Source organism: Psammomys obesus, unplaced genomic scaffold, assembly GCF_907164565.1.
Source record: "Psammomys obesus unplaced genomic scaffold, mPsaObe1.curated_primary_1811, whole genome shotgun sequence".
NCBI classification, from domain to species: domain Eukaryota; kingdom Metazoa; phylum Chordata; class Mammalia; order Rodentia; family Muridae; genus Psammomys; species Psammomys obesus.
In genome coordinates this window covers 2,715,001-2,734,545 of record NW_026596034.1, presented here as the reverse complement: position 1 = coordinate 2,734,545, position 19,545 = coordinate 2,715,001, and the positions used below count along the sequence as shown (strand labels likewise).

Sequence of the window (19,545 nt, the reverse complement as noted above, 5' to 3'; positions counted from 1 at the left end):
TCCACACCATAATGCCATATTTTCTCAGCTGTAAGCCGAAAGAACTCTTTCCATTCTTGAACTGCTGGTGTTAGGTTTTAGGTCACAGCAACTAGAAAAGTAACTGATGCAATTATAAACATATTGTTTTACACAATTATATCTTCTGAAAAAGGCATTTGGAGCTTGGGTTGTAGTGGTAGGACATATGCCTAGTTTATATGGGATTTGATCCCAAAACAACCAAAAAGGGAAAGAAAAAGTCTTCTTTTGCTGTTTTGTTTTAGTGTATGTGTGTGTGTGTGTGAGTGTAGATCACACATGTCATAGTGTATTTGTGGAGACTGGACAACAGTTTCAGGTACCCATCCTCTTTTTCACCTTATTCAAACCATGAGCTTCAAGGATTCTCCCATCCATGCCTCCCATCTTACTTTAGAAACACTGTAACTGGCTTTACATGAGATCTGATGATTTGAACTCAAACACTATCCATGAACTATCTTCTTCTCTTGCTATCTTTTCTAATTATAAAGCTACCTTACTGTGTTTTCAAGTGGATTTGAATCCAAAATTATTCAATTTTGTTCTGAACAAATTTCATTAGTTTTGTTGTTTTTGTTGTTGTTGTGAGACTGAGTCTCACAATGTAGTGCAGGCTGGTTTCTAACTTGTAAGAAACCTTCCAACTCAGCCTCTTAAGTTTTTGGATTTGAGATATAAGTTAGCACACCAGAATTTATTGGTATTTCATATAAAGTAAGTCAGTTTTCTATGAATTCTCTTAGTTTTTTATTACCTAGAAATGGATGTCTTCTTTGCCATAATTTTTGAAAGTGGCCATCCTGACACAGGACCTTTGGTAATGATAATGAAGACACAGGGTCTTGGACAGCAGCCTTATATCCACTGTCTTCTGGTCTCTTGCTTTTCTAATGGGAAATTAATATTACATTTTTTAATTCCTTTATAATTTTATTTCATTGTGTTTGTTTATTTATGTATTGGGAAGAGGGGACACAGCAATGGCTCATGTATGGAGGTCAGAGGAAAATTTTCATGAATCTGTTCTTTCTTTTACCACGTGGTCCCAGGTGTCAAATTCAGGTCATCCATCAGGCTTGGCAGCAAGTGCCTTTGTGTGCTGTGTCCTCATGCCTACCCTCATTTGTAGGTTCTAATGGTTTCCTTCTGTTTTTAAAACTTTCTTGCTTTCTTAACTTTTTGGTGTTTTTACTGCGATCTATCTTGATATGGACATATTTGTGTCCTACGTAGAATTTACTGAGCTTCTGAAGTGTGCTGATTTTCCTCAAATTTAGGAAGTTCTCAGCCATTATTTCTTGAATTATATGTTTTCATTTTTCTTCTTTCGTCATACCTATAGGAATTTACACATTTATTTCTGTACGTCATGCCACCGTCACTTTACTCTGAGGCCCTATTGATTTTATTCATTCTTCTTCCCCCTCTGTTTTTCAAACTTCATGAATTCTGTCAGCCTGTCATGACAGTTGCTGGTATTTTTGTCGGTTCAATTGGCTCCTGAGGTAGCTTTGCACCATAGTTTACAGCTATGCTTTGCTTTGACTTTGAGTGCATTTATTATGGCTCCTTTGAAGTTTCTACATGCTACCTTTGATTATCTATTCACTTTTGTAGCACAGGTTTTGTTTCTTTTTGTTGTTTTTTTTTTTTTTTCGTGTCTATGGATTACATTTTTTCTTTTTTTCTATGTCTCACAACTTTTTTTGGAAATTTGATGTTTTTATCATTGTGACCATCTTACAAAAGAACTATTGACATATGTCCCTCGAACTTTGGTCCAGAAGTTGAAAGTAATGCCACATAGATCCTAAGGGCCTGAAACTGTGTATTAGTCAGGCAGTAAAACTCTTTGGTTAGCAGGATGGGTCTTCCTATCTGGTCTAGAAAGTTTGAAAGGGCAGGGAGATAAGGCTGTCATGGAGGGGTTGTATGTGCATTGGAGGTAGAGCCTAGGTCGCATTTTGTGAGCTTCCTGCTGACCCTCAACCAGTGTCACCCAGACCTGCACACATACGATGCACTAGTGGAAGAGGGATGAAGTTTAAATGCTGTCATCAATTGAACATCAAAGAATGGTGTCAGCTCCTTTTTGCAGTAAAACAAATCTCTGAATCTACCCCACCCGTAAGCTTGTTACTGTTGTTTGCTTGTGCCACACACTGGGCTACCTTTGGCATAAAATGTTTTCCTTATAATGTAAAACTGGTGATGCCGTTCCTCAGAGGCTGTCTCTGGATATCTATTCAGTATTCTGGGATGCCTATTCTGTTGTTTCTGGCAATGCATTAGGTGTGTATGTACATTGCTCCATAGTTTAATGACTGTGTGTGGATTCCTTTGTTGTTGTTATTTAAATGTTTCTTTCTTGGTAAACTAGCTGGTCTGTGGTCTGGGTATACTGATACTCTGCTTTGTTCCCACCAAATCTCTATTTTCTGTGAGCACACACTTAAGCTTGAATTTCTCCACATGTTCTTTTGGATCATGTGAGCTTTTCTTAAAGCACAGCTTTGTAGTTGTCTGTGTTGCAGCCTGCCTTTCCTTGATGGCATAATATTGAGTCATGAAGATGCCCTTCTGAATGACACCACTGTTTTACAAATAAGTGGTCATGTTCCTTATTCTGAAGAGAAATGAATAAACATCTATTCATCTCAGATCAGGCACTAACGAACAAGAATCTGATTCTATCCAAGTCCAGCCTAGGGAACAATGAGTTTATTGGGCTTACAAGAGCATGGGGGAGGAATTACTTACAGGAGCAGTGTTAACTCCCAAACAGCTATGTCACTGACAAGTTGCACCACAGCAGAGGTAACAACCTTCCAAAAGGAATCCCCTTTTTAGACTTCCACATGTTTTGTATGCTATAGCACCACCAGAGGTCTCATGCAGGACTACATATAGCTAGGGGGAGGAGTACAGGATGGAGTGGGGGGCTGAAATCTCAGGTGAGTTCACCCAGCTTTGTCTATAGGGGGATGTTGAAACTGTACATCTTAGTCTGGTTGTTGGTAACCACTGCTGCTCAGATTTGAAGATGGCCTTGTCATCTAGAAGACAGTTTTCTACAACAAGGATAGTGCAAGACGGTAGTGGTGCTTCTGACATTGCCTCTCATTCGAGAAGGGTTCTTTTGCATCTAATAAGCATTTGCCTAACTAAAAGTCGTCAATCCTAATGTTACATAGCAAGTAGTTTTGGTTGCTTTGTTTTGAGAATAAAGATTTTATGATGGATGCTAAGTTGAGTTATTCTGTTATGTTATCCATTCTATAAATTTTAATATGAGAAATTTAAAAAGCAGCATTATGACTTCCTTTTCGAGGTTGATACAATATTTCTTATTTTTTGGCACAGTGTTTTAATTAAGGTTTCAAGTTTTATAGCTAAAAATTTTATTTCTCATTTTAGATCCTTTATCACTTAAAAGAAAAATCTTGTACTGAAGTGAATACTTTTATCCTAATTTATAAGTATCATTTTGCTATTAAATAGGTAGGAAAAGAGTTAATAAAAATGGTAAGTAACTATAAGGTTTACAAGTTGTAAATTTATCTTTAAATTAGGATTGTTATTTAAATTGTTTAATATACCTAATTAAATTGAATTTTAAAAAGATATTTCAGTGTTAATTATGTGCTTCTGTATGTACGTGTGGGGTGGTTGGATGTGTGAATCTATATGTGTTGTATTGTACACAGGGTGCATGTGAGCACATTAATGCATGTTTGTGTATAAGTACACGTGTTTGCATGTGTGGCTGGGGTGGCAGGTGTGTGTGGAAATCAGAAGAAAACCTTCAGGAGTCAGTTCTTGACTTCCACCTTACGGGTATAGGGTCTCTATTGTTGTTTCTACCATGATACATATTCTAGGCTAGCTGCCTGGTCAGCCTAAGGTATTTTGTCTTCATCTCCCATAGAGTGTTGGGATTACCCATTTTACTATAGAAGTACTGGGATTAAGTTGTACACTACTGTATTCAGTTGTGTTTTGTTTGTTTGTTTGTTTGTTTGTTTTTGTTTTTTAACTTGGGTTTCAGGGGTGGAACTCATACTTAAGCAACAAGCAGTTTCACTTTCTGAACCATCTTGCCACCCCTAACATCTCATTTTTTATCAATGTTATCCCTGTTTTTATTTAAAGATAAATAGCTATATTTTCAAATGAGAAATTTCGAAATACATAAGTCAAAAGCCATCATGCTAAATAAAATACCAAATTTTAGTAAACGTTAGATTTCAAAGCTTTGAAATGTACAGTTTTTATAAATATCAAGTGTATGTAGAATGCCTACCATATTAATAAAATAAGCTCAGTTCTATGGTTTGGTTTGGGGCCTTGCTAGATAATATGTCTCATATTTTTAGAAGTGTTTTGATCCACAGTTCCTTGATTTGATTATTTGTTTTTAACTTCTGTATGTTAAAATTAAAACTTTAAAATTGTAAGAGTTCATACATTGATAATTTAGGCATTTCATTGACAATAGTATATTTCTAAGACTAGGGGAAAGCTCAGTGGGTAAAATGCTTTCTGTGTAAGCATGAGAACTTAAGTTCACATTCTAGGATCCTAATAAAAACTGAATGTGACACTGTGTACCGACACATTTCTGACCAATGTAAGCATCACCTTGATGCCATTCCCAAATTCATCCAAGCAGAGAGTGCACTAATGAATAGAGCCTGTTCATAATTCTGGCAGAGCCATTACTACATAATATTTGCCAGTTTGTACATCTGACTCCTCTAAGAAGATCTCCTCAAACACAAGGGACATTCTTCATCTGTGTTTACCTCTCTGATAACCTCTTTGAGTGCCAAACATTTGGGAGCTACTTAAAGATGTTGGATGGGTAGGTCAATATGGCATGCAAAAAAAGAAAATATAAAGATCATTTACTGCAAGCACATCATTTCACAGCCAGCGAGGAAGCCCAGGATGGATCATACTTTGCCTTACCTTCTCCAAGTCATCAGGATGTATCACCTTGCAAATATTTTATCATAATACTTTAAGTTCAGCATAAATGTGATAGTGTCTGAAAACACAGTGTTTCCTTAAGGCCACTGTCATTGTGTCCAGTAAAAAGCTCCTTGCTGGTACGTAGACAGGGAACTGTGAGCGGATAAATAGATCAAATAAGTTTCTGCCCTGGGTGAGTACTAGCTACAGGTCTGCTTACTCATCCTTTGCTACTTTTTCAGTTCAAGGCCAACCTGTGCTATATGAAACCATGTCTCATAAAAACGGTAAACTGCAACAACAAAACTTATTTCATATTTTTAACTGTGCTTTCTGTGGATTTACAAGAATAAACTGCTAACCTTAAAAATCCATTATATTGTGATTTGCAGTTTATTCCAACAATTATTACCGAGACTGACAGCCTCTGCTCATAAATATTTTAAGCATTTATTATTATTGGATGGGGAAGGGGGCCACTGAGTGCCACAGCATGCCTGTGGACGTCACAGGAATACTAGTAGGAGTCGGTTCTCTCCTGCCACCATGTTAGTCCCAGGAATTGAACTGAGGTACTCAGGCTTAGCCACAAGCAGCTTTATCCTCTGAGCCATTATTCCAGCCCTCTACTCAGAAATTTTAGAGCATTTATCTTATTGATTAAAATGTGTGACTTTAGGAATAACTTACTTTCAGTTGACATTGATTTTCTTTTACCTATTTTATTCTTACAATAGATACTTGCTTAAAGTGTGGCATCTGCAGAGCAAATAATTCTTAAATTGTGACTCAGGTTGAAACAACTTCATAAAAAATATGCTGAGACCAGGCACACTTACAGATCTTAACTTCAGGATTATTTCTTGCCCATTCTTCTCTTTCTTTTCTTTCCTAAATAACCCTTTCAGATGCGGTTCAAGGTAGAATTTGTGCTCATATGTTGTCTACTGCTCCTCAAACAAGATCAGATGTGTCATGGCCAAGTCCAGAGCTCTCTTACTGCGAAACATTCTGTCATTGTAAAGATCCTCAGGAAGCCTTCTTATGGCTTCCTTTACATCTTCACTCTCATCTATATCATCTCATATTAATTCCCGTTTATTCAATCCTGCAGCATTATGAGACTATTTTCAAAAACTTTCCAGCCACTTTCTTGACACTGCAGCACCTAGCCTAACTGCCATTTTGACCTGTGAGTCAATTGTATTTTATTTTTCATCGTTAAGAATTTATAGTAAAGAACTTCCAAATAAAAGAAAATCACACAGTGAGATTGGCTAGAGTCAACGTCTATATTTGTCAGTGAATTTCTATACAGTAAGAGCAGCTGTTCTGAAGCTATGGAGCTTCACTTTGGGTTTCCCTTTCACTAGCAAATGTATCTTTTCTTTTTATTTTTTATTTTATTTTATAATTTATTCATTATGTATTCCAATTGAAGCCCCCTACCTCAGCTCCACCCACTTATACCCTCTTTCCATGTTCCCCCCATCTCCTTCCCCTAGTCCACTGAAAGGGGGAGTTCTCCTTCCCTGCCATCTGCCCATAGCTTATCAAGTCTCATCAGGATTGCCTGGGTCCTCTTCCCCCATAGCCTGGCAAGACCACATTGCCAGGGGCAAGTGATCAAACAGCAGGCAACCGAATTCATGACAGAGGCAGCCCCTGCTCCCCTTTTGCTGTGGGTCTCTGCGTCTGTTTCCATCAGGTGCTAGATGAAGCCTCCCAGAACACAGTTATGCTAGGCTTCTGTCAGCAAGCATAGCAGAGTATCATTAATACTGTCAGAGGTTGGCTCTCTCCCATGGGGTAGGTCTCAAATTGGGGCAGTCCTTGGTTGGCCAGTCCCTCAATCTCTGCTCTATCTTTATCCCTGCACATTTTGTAGGAAGGACAAATTTTGGGTCAAAAGTTGTGTGATTGAGTTAGTGCCCCCTTCCCTCTGCTGGGTATCCCACCTGGCTACAAGAGGTGGCACTTCAGGCTCCATATCTCCAGTTGCTACAGTCACCCCCCTAGATTCCCAGGAGCCTCTCCCATTCCAGGTCTCCAGCTTCTCCCAGCGATCCCCCACAAACAGATTTTTGTTGTCTACAAACCAACCCCCCCCCGGGTTCTCCCCACATTGAAACCTCACCTTTGTTCCCCTCCCTACCCTCTCTTCTACCCAATTCCCTCCCTCCATCTACTTCTGATGTCTCTTCTGTTTCCCCTACTCAGTGAGATTAAAGCATCCCCGCTTGGACTCTGTGGGCTCCCTATGGGCCCAGGTTAGTTGATTCTGTAGGTTTTCTTATGGTGTCCTTGACCTCTCTGGCCCCTTCAATCCTTCCCCTTTTCCACAGGAGTCCGTAAGCTTCGCCTAGTGTTTGGCTGTGGCTCTCTGAATCTGTTTCCGTCAGTTGCTGGGTGATGCCTCTCCGGTGACAGTTATGCTAGTTTCCTGTCTGCAAGTAATAGCAGAATATCATTAATTGTATCAGGGGTGGGCTCACTCTCATGGCATGGGTCTCAAGCTGGGCCAGTCATTGGTTAACCTTTCTCTCAATTTCTGCTCCATCTTTACCCCTGCACCTCTTGTAGGCAGGACAGATTGTGTGTGGAAGGTTTTGTACCTGGGTTGGTGTCCCAGTCCCTCCTTCGGAAGTCTTTTCTGGATGCTGGAGATGGAAGGTTCAAGTTTCAGATGCCTATTACTAGGAGTCTTAGTAGGATCCGTCTCATAGATTTCTGGTAGTTTCCAGTTTCCTGGGTTACTAGCTCATCCCAGAGATGCCCCCCCACCCAACATACTGATTCCTGTTCTCTCCCAGTACTCTCTCCTTCCATCCTACCCCAACTAGATCCCTCCTGTTCCTCTCTCCACCCCCTCCAAGTTCCCTCCCTCCATTTCTATTTTTTCTCCTATTCAGTGAGATTAAAGCAGCCCGTTTGCTTCTTCTTCAATACGGTAGCCAGAAGTATACAACACAGGAGGTCCACTCTTAGAAGTGATGGCATGTGCTTCACAGGGCCACACACCAACAATGGCCAGGTATAGAGGACATTGGAGTTACAGACTACTGATAGCACACAGCAGAAGCAGGCAGTTAGAGAGCAGAGCCAAGTCCCTTGGTTTTCAGGGCTGGATCAGTATCCCCTACTATACTGAAAAGCCTGCCTCCTATAGTGGAAGACGCTGCATGAACTTGTATACTAGGGTCATAATTGAACTACGGAGTCCAATTGAGTTTGTGAGTTGACAGCCTTTTTATACAAGTGGTTTGATATGTGTTTGGGCTTCCAAAGTTTTGTGTGATTCTGTGTGTGTGTGTGTGTGTGTGTGGGTGTGGGGGTGTGTGTGTGTGTGTGATGTTTGTCCTTTAGGATACTGTGAACTCTTCCAATGGTTTAGTTCTCAATATGGCACCATGTTGCAACAGTGTGGACCTGGGCACCGGGAACTCCCAATACAAGTTCTTTATTTAAAGCAAAGCTACTGTGCCAACTCCAGGCAACTCCTCTGATTGAAAGAGCTCCACAGTTCTCCAGTGGCTAAGGCTGCTGGCATTCTGACCAATAGCATCTACTAGGACTGTCTCATTTACCCTTTCCACTGTTAAATCACTCCAGATAGAACACCTGAGTGGTAGTCTGTTCCTCTTTCCATGTTGTCACCCCAGGTCCCTGGGTCTCCCTTGTTGAAAACTGGCCTTCCTTTAGCCACTCACCTTGAAATTCTGCTTGCTGTTCAGTTGTTTGAGTTCTTCTGAAGGAGCTGTCCACTAACTGCCTCTATGTACCCATCAAGGAGTCATCCACATTTATTTAATTTCTAACCAACCATACCTAGCTATTGTGACTTTCTTGTCACATTGTCACAATTGTCAATTGGCATAGCCATAGCTGTTGAATGCACCATTCTTATAATTTGAATTTTGCCCATATTCATGTAAAAGCTTGAAATATTAGACACCAGAATACTATCTCATAACAACAAGAGATTATCTTTGCTGGTCTAACTGTTCTGTTGGCACATTAGGTTGTCCAAGTCCACATTCTCATCTGCTTTTTCCAGTTACTTTGAATAGCAATTGCTGTTGGTTTGGTTACCTGGGAAACAGACTCTGAGAGGCTCCTATGTATAGTTTTAAGAAGTATTCTGTTAATGAATGGATGAGAGGGAAAGGAACCAGAGTTGGTGGGATCAAAATTTTAAGCAAACTATGAACATGGAATCGGTGACCCCCAGGGTTATCCTGAGTTGTTGTGGATCTGTCCTTTGACACTGTATTGACAGGTTATTGAATGTGGGCTTCTCATTCCCTCTTTCAAAGACTGACTACTTAGGGCTGGCTAATTGTGGTTATTTCCAGCAGCTCATCAGGGAAATCTTTCATTCCTAGGAGGTGATTTGGGAGCATCCATCAGCATTATCTTAGGTGTATTTCCTTTCAGTCGATCATATGACTTACTCTTACCCATCAGAGAGAGTAAATCTTTGTTAACTAAGCTTTTTATTACATTATTATGTATGTGTTGAGGTGGGGAAGTATAGCCCTGTGGAGGTCAGAGAACAATTTTTTAGAGTCAGCTGCTTCTACCATGTGTGGTCTTTAAATCAAACTCAAGCTATCAAGCTTTGTGCCCAGCATCTTTAGCCACTGAACCATCCTGTAGATCTAATGTTGTTTTAATTTTTATTATCCTTTAGAATTTCATATATGAGAATTGTGTTTACATTATTCCTACCCCTTCTTTTCTTCTTTCCAACTCTTGTCATGTCTCCGTCACCATCTTTCAAATTTATGATCTATTTATTTATTTACTTATCTATTTATTTATATGTATGTGTATACACGTGCACACATATATGTATATATAAATACAGCCTTCTGAATCCATTTAGTGTTTTTCATATGTACATTTGTTTAGGTCTGCCTACAGGGTTGATCCATAACCCATCAGAGTTACCAGGTTTCTCCCTGTTGAAGAATTATTCTAATATTTATATATGTACATATACACCTGATGCAGGAGCTGATACAGAAGCCATGGAGCAGTGCTATGCTGCTTACAGGCTTCAACTTCGTGCCTTGCCCAACCTGCTTTCTTATAGCACCAAGACCACCAGCCCAGATAGGTAGAACCCTCAATGGACTGGTTCCTCCCATGTCAATCACTAAAGAAGATAAGTAACAAGGAAGATCCAAGGGAGGATGCATAAATCTCATCCAGAAGGGGAAATAGAACTGACAGAGGTAGTAGTTAAAGAGAGAGAACAAGGTAGGAGAAGTGGTGCAGAGAGATTTCTAATCAGACCTTGAGAGAGCAAGAGCAAAAGGACAGAAGACCTATAGAGAAAATAGAAACGGAGGGTAGGGCCATCTCTATGACACGATGGAGACCTAAGTCAGGATAAGCTCCTGGGAGAATATGAGGGGAACTCAAGCAGAGACTCCTAGTAGCAGAGGCCATAGAGACTGAAGAGGAGATTCTCTAACTAGACTAGTCTCCTTGTAGAAGAAGGGGTCACCAATCCACCCATGAAATCTTCTACCTCAAAGTTTACCCTGCCTGCAAGATTTGCAAAGAATAAGATAGAGCAGAGATTAAGGGAATGTCCAACCAATGCCTGGTCCAACCGAAGACCCACCTATGGAAAAGCGCCAACCACTGACAGTGTGAACTATACTCTGCTAAGCTTGCAGACAGCTTATCAGAGTTGTCCTCTGGGAGGCTCTACCCAGCAGCACCTCAGAGTAGATGCCTAGAGTCACAGCCAAACATTGGGCGAGGCTTAGGGAGCCCTGTAGAAAAGTAGGAGGAAAGAGAAAAGGACCTGGAAGTGATAAGAGCTCCACAAGACCAACAGAGCCAACTAACCAGGTCCCAGAGGAGCTTGCTGAGACTGAAGCATCAACCAAGGACCGTGCATGGTCTGGACCTATGCCCCCTACACAGATGTAGCCGATGGACAGCTTAGGCTTCATGTGGGTCCTCAAGTAAGGGAAGTTGAGACTGCATCAGACAAAGACTCACTTGCCAGATTTTTGATCACTTTAATCATAGCATTCAGAAGGCAGAGTTAGGCAAATCTCTGTGAGTTCAAGGCCAGCCTGGCTGACGTAGTAAATACCAGGATAGTCAGGGCTACATAGAGAGACTCTTTTTCAAAAAACCAAAGAATTAAAAGATAAAATAAAAAAATTTAAATATATAATTTCAAAAGCTAGGATGACACTTGTAGGTAAGAGATGGTATGTTTGACTGACATGTAAGAACCTGAGTTCCATCCCATCACTACCAAAAAAGGAAAAGAAAAAAAAAACTGGAAAGTTAATTATTTCTGAAAATACATATTGCTTTTGAAGGTCTTATTGCAAATATGCCCTTATCAATGAAAAGTACGTTTTCTTTAATTCTTCTAATTCAGGGTCATCTGCTTTTTTAAAAAATTTGATCAAACCTATTAAAATGTGATCAAACAATTTATGTTTAGGTAGAAATATATTAATAATCATCCTGTGTATCCCACTTCTTCCTGCTTTTAAATATAATATCAGTATGGCTACAATAATTTACATCTCCATTTGTTTTCCTTCTAGATTTATTCCTCACGACATTGTCTGCCTCTAATTCCTTCCAGTTTGAGATATGGGAAAATTTGGTAAGAAATAATTTCTCTGAAGCATTTTTATATTCTCACTTTCCATAAGAGCACACAACTGTGATCGTTCAGTAATAAACAGAACAACATGAAGAGCCTTTGTTGCCTTGCTTCATGCACACTGCTGAATGCTGAAGAGAGTGACTTGTTAAGTTTCAGGTCCTCGAAGGGTCTCAGGCATGACTGCCAATTAAAGCAATGAGCCTGCTCTAAGGGGATGTGAGCAGACCCTGCTGGGCTGTCAGCAATGAAGGAGGATACTGACATTTACTTTTTCAGCTTGGTGATTCATGAACTTGTTTAAAAAAGTAATTTTTTTTTTCTCCTCACCTTTATTTAGGCTTATATAATTACATGAAGAAATAAATAATTGGGAGAGATAAGAGAATGGGGGAGGCGTAATAAAAATACGTTATAAACATTTATGTCAACAACAGAATTAATTAATTTTTAAAGGAATAATTAAAAACAAATGACATTAAGTTTATTGCCAGGTTGACGGAGATTAGGAGCCTTTCCCAGTAAGTTTTCTTCTTTTTTAATAGTTAATAAAAAAAATGTCAAGGCACATCATGATTTGATTTTTAGCTTGATATAGGTCATATAAAAGATAACTTAATGAAGAGGAAACCATCAGAAATATCAAAGCTCAATTCCAGGCTGCTTAATAGAAAGCAGAATTCAAGGCCAGTAAAAGTAGCCAACTCAGTGACATCTCTCACATATTAGTCAAGCATGAAAGTCTCTTTTCTCATGCAGAATGGGCTCATTGTCTGCTCTGTAGAATGCTTGAGAAGGAAGCGCACTCACTGATCTTTAGATTTCACCCCTAATTAATCCTGCTTATCTGGTTATCTTTTATTCAGTCCAAATTAAACCATGCCCCTACAGATTTTGTAAAAATTCTGATATTAAATAATCAGTTCTAACAAATGTATACACAAACAAGTGGGAAGTCATTTCTTATAACAGGGACAGTGATATTTTTCATGATTCATGACTCAAGAAATAAGATTTTGGTATAAACAAGATCAGAGCCTCTAAATGACAGCAGTTGGTTTTTTAATGGGGCAAGGAAAAATGAGGAAAATATTGAAGTAAAAAGACTAATCTTGTTTTGTATCCTATGTTTTTAAAATGTAACTGCATTTTTGTTTCTGAAGACATAAATCTTGTTAAATGTTTTATAGCTGACACAAAGACTTCAACTGCTAGAGAGCAGTTGCTTGGCGATGGACTTGCATTGCTACCTCAAGTAAATTTTTAGCTTAGAGCACAAAATTCCTGTTTGATTAGTTTATACCAGGGATGAGAGGGACAAGCCTCAATACAAATAAGCAGAATTTGTATATAAGATTATGAAACACTTTTACATGCACAAGATCCTCTCATCCCAGACTGATTTATGGGTGATCAAGCATAGCAAAACAATGTTCACAAAGACTACAGATTCTTGATTGAGATCTTTTTTCCTTTAATATTTTTTTCCTTTGAAGAACACAAATGCTTTCCTTTGAAGAAAACAAATCTTTTTATTTAAAAAAAAAAAACTGAATTGTTTTATAAAGTGGCAGGATCAATGACTAAGCATTGAAGCAAAAGTTATTCAAGCACATAGATTAAAAGCTAGGCATGGTGACACACATCTTTAATCCTAGCACTTAGGAGGCTGAGACATAGTTGAGTTAAAGCCAGTGTGCTGTACATGGCAAGTTCCAGGACAAGCAATGCTACATAATGAAAACTGTCTTAAGCACAAATAAAAAAATAAAACAAACAGGGGGCTAGAGAGATCACTCAGCAGTTAAGAGTACTAGCTGTTCTTCAAAGGGCCCTGGGTTTGAGTTCAAGTCTCAAAACCCCCCATGGTGGCTCACAAGTCTAGTCCTAAGGAGCCAGTGCTGTCTTCTGGCCTCCACAGATACTGCATACATGTGATACACAGACATACATGCAGGCAGAAAATCCATACATAAAAATTTTAAATGTTTTTCAAAAACAAAAGAAATTGTTTTCATTATATACTTACTAAATACAGTAAGACAAGTTTGATTTAGGGAGACTGTTTATGATGGGATTTGAAATAGGGATTGGTCTCAACTACAATACAACAACAAAAAAAGTAAAAAATTTAATTTAAAGTCAAAGGACAAAACAAGTTACTAAGAAGAAAGAATTATCTTTGTCTAAACTCAGCTATCAAGCCAGAGCTAGTAGTTAACTGAACAAAAAGCATTCCTTCTAAGCTCATTTAGTTGCAGTTTTATAATTCTATAAGGGTGGAGATTAAAGGCCAAGTTTAGGCTTAGTAGAATTCTTAAAAGAGCCTAACAAAAGTTATGGCAAAGAGAGACTATGTCAAAACTCACAGTAACACTGAGTATGTTAGTAATATAAATGAGGGACAATATATATTTAAAGTTAACTCAGTCATATAACAGTATTTACAAAATAGCTGGCCATTTTCAGTGAAAGACTAATGTTTGCAATAATGTAACAACTGACCAAATAGAATCTTAAATGTATAAAACCACATTAACTAGTAGAACATCAGAGCTACAACATATCTTTCTAGGGCGTTATGCATGCTCAGCTCAGTGATCAAGCTCTGAGAAATCCAGATGTGTGGGCCAGGAGGGTGGCCAAGATTGATATGCCAATAGGAGATATGATGAGAGATATGAACCTTATATAACAGAAACCAAAATTGGAGAACAGATGTTTCTCTCTGTTCTACCCAGGATTAGCAGTAAAGGCTTCAAGAAAGATTTGACATTTGAAATGGCTGATAGAATTTTAATGATGGATAGTCAGAGTGGGGAAATGTACAAAATCACCAAATGCACTCAGAGAGTAGGAGAGCCAATTTGATACAGATAATGAAAGAAATTTAGGAAAGTAAGATTATAAAAACTAATTTAGACAAGATTAGAATGATCTCAACTTCTAAAGTAGGTAATTTGATCTTTAAAAATCTATTAAGAATTGTCGAGTGATTTCAGACTGAGGAAGATGAATAGAGGTTTTGTTGCCTCAGTTACCATAGCTACTGCTCCATGTTAGATGGTTTGATAAGGAAAACCAGGGAGTAGATTCCCAGGAACCTAGGGAAAAGATGAATTCCTTTAAGTAAGTGTTGGGAATGGATAAAGAGGATTAGCTATGAGAAGGTAAGATAGCTCTTAATGTAATGGTAACTTGTGTTTTGTTCTAATAACCTACTCAGAAATAGAAAGGGTTAAAAAAAATAACTAATACAGGGGGAAAAAAAAAAGAACATAATTTACAAGAGTCTTTCCCAGAACTTAGAGATGTGGAGCTGGAGTACAAGGGTAGCAAGCTTCTTGGGACAATTTCAGAGAACAAGCACATCACATATGCATAGTCTTTAACTCACTGCCTTCTTTGATAATAGAAGTGGATAGGAGGTTGAGATGCTTTTAGAGCAAAAACAACAGTTAAGTTATAATTCTGTTCAGTTTTCTATTTGACAGATGACTGTGTTATGATGGCCTTAATTCAGAATTTTTTTGGCTTTAACAGGGTGGAAACTTCTCTCTCCGTAGTGTCTTTGAAAAGCCTAAAAACCTGGTGGTGGTTGGACAGTCAGCGTTTGCAGACTTTGGTAAGATTGGTCTTGCCTCTCAGTGGCCCTACATCCACAGAATCAAAACACAACAGTGGCAAGAAATTATCAAAAGAATGGGTTATCTTATTTCTGCTTCCCCTGTTTTCTCTTAAGTGGTTTGTAGTTAGATCACTAGTGAACAAGCTGTAGAATGAAAGAAGAAGATAACTGAAGTAAGGATTTATTACCCAGTAAGATTTTTCAAACAAAATATTTGTGAGAATTTTTGTCACATAATTTTTTAGTTTGTGTAAACTTGATTCTATCTTCAGTTATGTGGGAAAAAAATCCATTATAAAAAGTCATTTAATTTTTACAGGATTACTAACTCTTACAATTAAATGCAAAAATTAAGACCTCTTAAATTGCTGTACTGAAAACAGTGTAATAAAGCTGAAAATTTAGAAGTAATGTCCTTGTCTTTAAACAATCCTAGTGTAAGTGGGAAGATAAAGGATAAACATCCCAAAAATAAATACAAGGACAAAATGAAAACAATTACAGCATGTAAGACTGTAGGTCTTTTCTCACTATGGGATAATAGCAGTGAAAACTGTCACGTGGCTGTCAGTCGGAACTTGCACTGGATGGACTCAGAGACACCTTGAAGTTTGGCTGAAGGCTATGGTGGCATATACACGGTGTGGTTAGTGGCCAGGAAGCACACCAGTTTACCAGTTGACTAAGCACTTTGGGTTATCAAAATAATTACAGATAAGCAAAGACTGGTTTTAGTCTGTAGAATTTGTGGAAAATACTAGAACAGTTTTGAAGAGTTCTTGGTTAAAACTATCTTTATATATTAACTTCCAGGAATAACGTTGAACAGGTCCCGACCCCATTGGGGGTTGAGCAACCCTTTCACAGGAGTTGCCTAAGACCATGGATGTTTACATTACAATTCATAAAAGTAGCAAAATTATGGTGATGAAGTAGCAACAAAAATAATTTTATGGTTGGGGTCAGCACAACATGAGGAACTGTATTAAAGGGTCTCAGCATTAGGAAGGTTGAGAACCGCTGCTCTAGTAGGATGTACATAAGGAAATGCTTCTCTGGCTTGGGGGAACCTATTGGTTATCTGTGCGTCCTGGGCTTTGGGGAGACTATTGGTGTTTGTGAGGTGCCTTCAGTTTTCTGTCAGAAGAGGGGCAGCCTTACTCAGTTTTAGGACACTTGTTTTTAGAGACAGAAACCAGTCAAGGATGGAGTTGTAGTCACATGAATAAAGGAAGAGGCAGGTGCAAGAAACAAAGGAAGCAGCAGTAAGGCAGCCTGTTGTTAGAACACTAGAACAGACTAAAAGTAAAATTGCTTTTAATTTGTTTTTAGGGTTGTTTGGTTTATTTACATGATTGTTTTTTCCTCATGCATGTATATACACTACATGTATGACTGGTGCCTGGGGCAGTCAGAGGGTGCTGCCAGATTGCCTGAAACTAGAGCTACAGATAGTTGTAGGCTACCATATTGGTGCTGGGAATGGAACCCCAGTTCTTTGCAAGAACAACAAGCACTCTGGATCAATGAGGCAACCCACCAACCCTCTTAAAAAGTAAAATAAATTTATTCTGAGTGACTTAAAGAAGAACAATGATACAATTCATAAAGACATGTAAATAATAAAATAAAGCTAGATTGCATATTTATATCACATTCATCAAGTGGGTAGAAACAAAGCTGGAATATTTAGTAGTCTGAGCAGAGAAATAAACCCAAAGAAGGTTGGAGAATGCTCTCAGCATCCAAAGATGAGTTAAATGAACCTTCCAAGGAAGGCATAAAATGTAAAGTAACAGAGACAAAGGATGGAAGGAAAGGTAAAGGTGATCAGGAGCCACTGGCAGACAGGACCATGTGACACCAGAAGATGGTAAGGAAGAATTTATAGTCTGGAGATGTATTAATCTTACCAAAGTTACCATTTGTAGAATGCAGGACACTAACTGAGCTGTAAATATCACCTAGGAAGTAACGGCTGCCAGTGGGTGCTGGGTAAAGTGCTGTGTCTTAGGCTCATACCTAGAAGTTTACCACCTGTAAATAAGTTAGCAGTAGTCACTGTGGAATATGTATCTTCTAGAAGGCACTTTTTTGTTTTATTTTATATGTGGAGCTTGCTATATATGGCTTCAAACTTCCATAACCTTCTTGCCTCTGCCTTCCAAGTGTTTAGATTACAGGTCCATACTGCCATGCCCAGCTCTGGAAGATAGGTTTTATATCATATTGCATTTCATGTATTTGTCCTTTAAATGTTGTTAGCTTTGTTTCTTCCTACAGAGGCTCAGAATTTCAACTTACAGAATTTCAAATAAATTACTCTTTACTAAATTACATAAAACAAAAACTTGGCAGAAATAAGGTACATTTTTCCAACAAAAAAATTATGCAGGACTAGATTTAGAGAAAATGTACTAATGTATCCAATTCCATATGTAGTATGAAAATCAATGAAAGCTGTATAGCTGGGCTGAGAGTTTAGCTCAGTTGGTAGAATGGCTTCCTCATATGCACAAAGCCCTGCAGTCAGCACCACCACAAAAAACAGGCATATTGGTGCACACCCACAATCCTAGCACTGGAGAAATGGAGGCAGGAGATCCAAAGCTTAGGAGGTGTGGCCTTGTTGAAGGAAGTGTGCCATCGGGCTTTGAGGTTTCAGAAGCCATTCCAAGTGCAGTGTCTCTCTACCTCTCTGCCTGTGGATCAGGATGTAGCCCTCAACCTCTGCTCCAGGGCCATGCATGCCACTATGCTCCCTGCCACTATGAAAATGAACTGACCTTCTGAAACTGTAAGCAACCACCAATTAATTGCTTCTTTTATAAGAGTTGCCTTGGTTATGGTATCTCTTCACAGCAATGGACACTGACTAAGACAAGACTATCTCAAAAATAAATAAACAAACAAATAGCTTTGTAGCTGAAGGAAAAAAACTAAACATTATATAAGATGTTAATGTTTTCTAAATATGGAATCACTTCAAAACTTATAATGTATAAATAAATATACATTATATATCCAAATCTGATATTTTCATTTATCAGATTTTCACAGTATCTGATATCAGATCATTAACAAGAACTAGGCATGACTTTGAAAGCATCCATATTGTCATCTCCAGGCATCCTATCTAAAGGGGCTACTAAAACAGGAAACCTTGTCATCCATGAGGTTATTAAAAGAGTGGAAAATATCAACCAGTGTAAGCATAGTGCCATTTACTGTTAGGACCAAATCTGATACCACTGTACCTACCATTGTCGATATGCAATAAATATTGGAAGGCTTTCTGTTTCAGAGGGCTAGTGTTTATGACCATCATGGTGGAAAACATGCCAGCTGGCAGGCAGGCATGGCACTGGAGTGTAAGTAAGGTCACATCTTGATGTGCAGCCATGAGGCAGAAAGAACTATCTGGGAATGGGGTGGGCTTTGAGGTTTCAAAGTAATGCCTCTTCCAACAAGGCCACACCTTTGAATCCTTCCCAAATATTTTCACCAACTGGAGACCAAGTATTCAAATATATGAGCCTGTGGGGGCCATTCTCATGCATACCACCAAGAGGGTATAAGAACAAATATTTAGAATGTAATTAGCAATCAAGCTGGTTAGTGAAGTGTCAGTTTTAGATGCTCCTTTAAGATGACTTAGATGATTTCAATAACCCTGCGTAGGTGGCTAAGTTTCTAGCACCATGCCTGATTTCCTTCTTGTTGAGCTAGTCTTAGGTCCAGTTTGAGAGCTGTTGGTTACCACCAAAGTATGAGTTGAATTATTTATGTCACCACTGCACCTACCCTTAGGATTTTCATGTTTTCCTTATTGTTGTGGTTCACAGGTGTCAGAGCTGGTGGCTTCCCTCCTTTGGAAGCTTGAGTAGTAGGTTCTGGTATCATGAAAGCTGGTTCTCAGGGAAGAGGCTCTCAGGTCAGTTCAGTGCAGGGACCTCTGGGTCCTGTGTCTGAAGTGCTTGGAGTCTTCAGCCATAGGGACTTGGCTTACACCTTTGGGGGGAGGTAACCAAGTGCACCAGCCATAGCCTGTGCCATTTGGGGAGTCACTTAAACACCTCTGACCAACAACTCAAAGAGGGCTTCCCGTGCCTCGTGCTGGGGTTTTTCTTAGATGGTCTTTGACTCTTGAAGGGAGCATTGTCAGCCCAGGTGTGACATTTTTCATTTAAGCTATACATGTATTTTTATACAGATAGATAGATAGATAGATAGATAGATAGATAGATAGATAGATAGATAGATAGATAGA

The 19,545-nt window shown here is 38.8% G+C and overlaps 1 protein-coding gene across 2 annotated transcripts in view; it reads left to right on the top strand.

The window, feature by feature from the left end:
* Itfg1 (integrin alpha FG-GAP repeat containing 1) overlaps window positions 1–19,545 on the top strand; it is a 164,019-nt gene that overhangs the window by 75,715 nt on the left and 68,759 nt on the right. For both annotated transcript variants that reach the window (XM_055621223.1, XM_055621224.1), the window contains exons 7-8: window positions 11,586–11,647; window positions 15,191–15,272. In XM_055621223.1, the coding sequence (XP_055477198.1) occupies window positions 11,586–11,647; window positions 15,191–15,272 (144 nt within the window). The remainder of the gene's footprint in view (window positions 1–11,585; window positions 11,648–15,190; window positions 15,273–19,545) is intronic.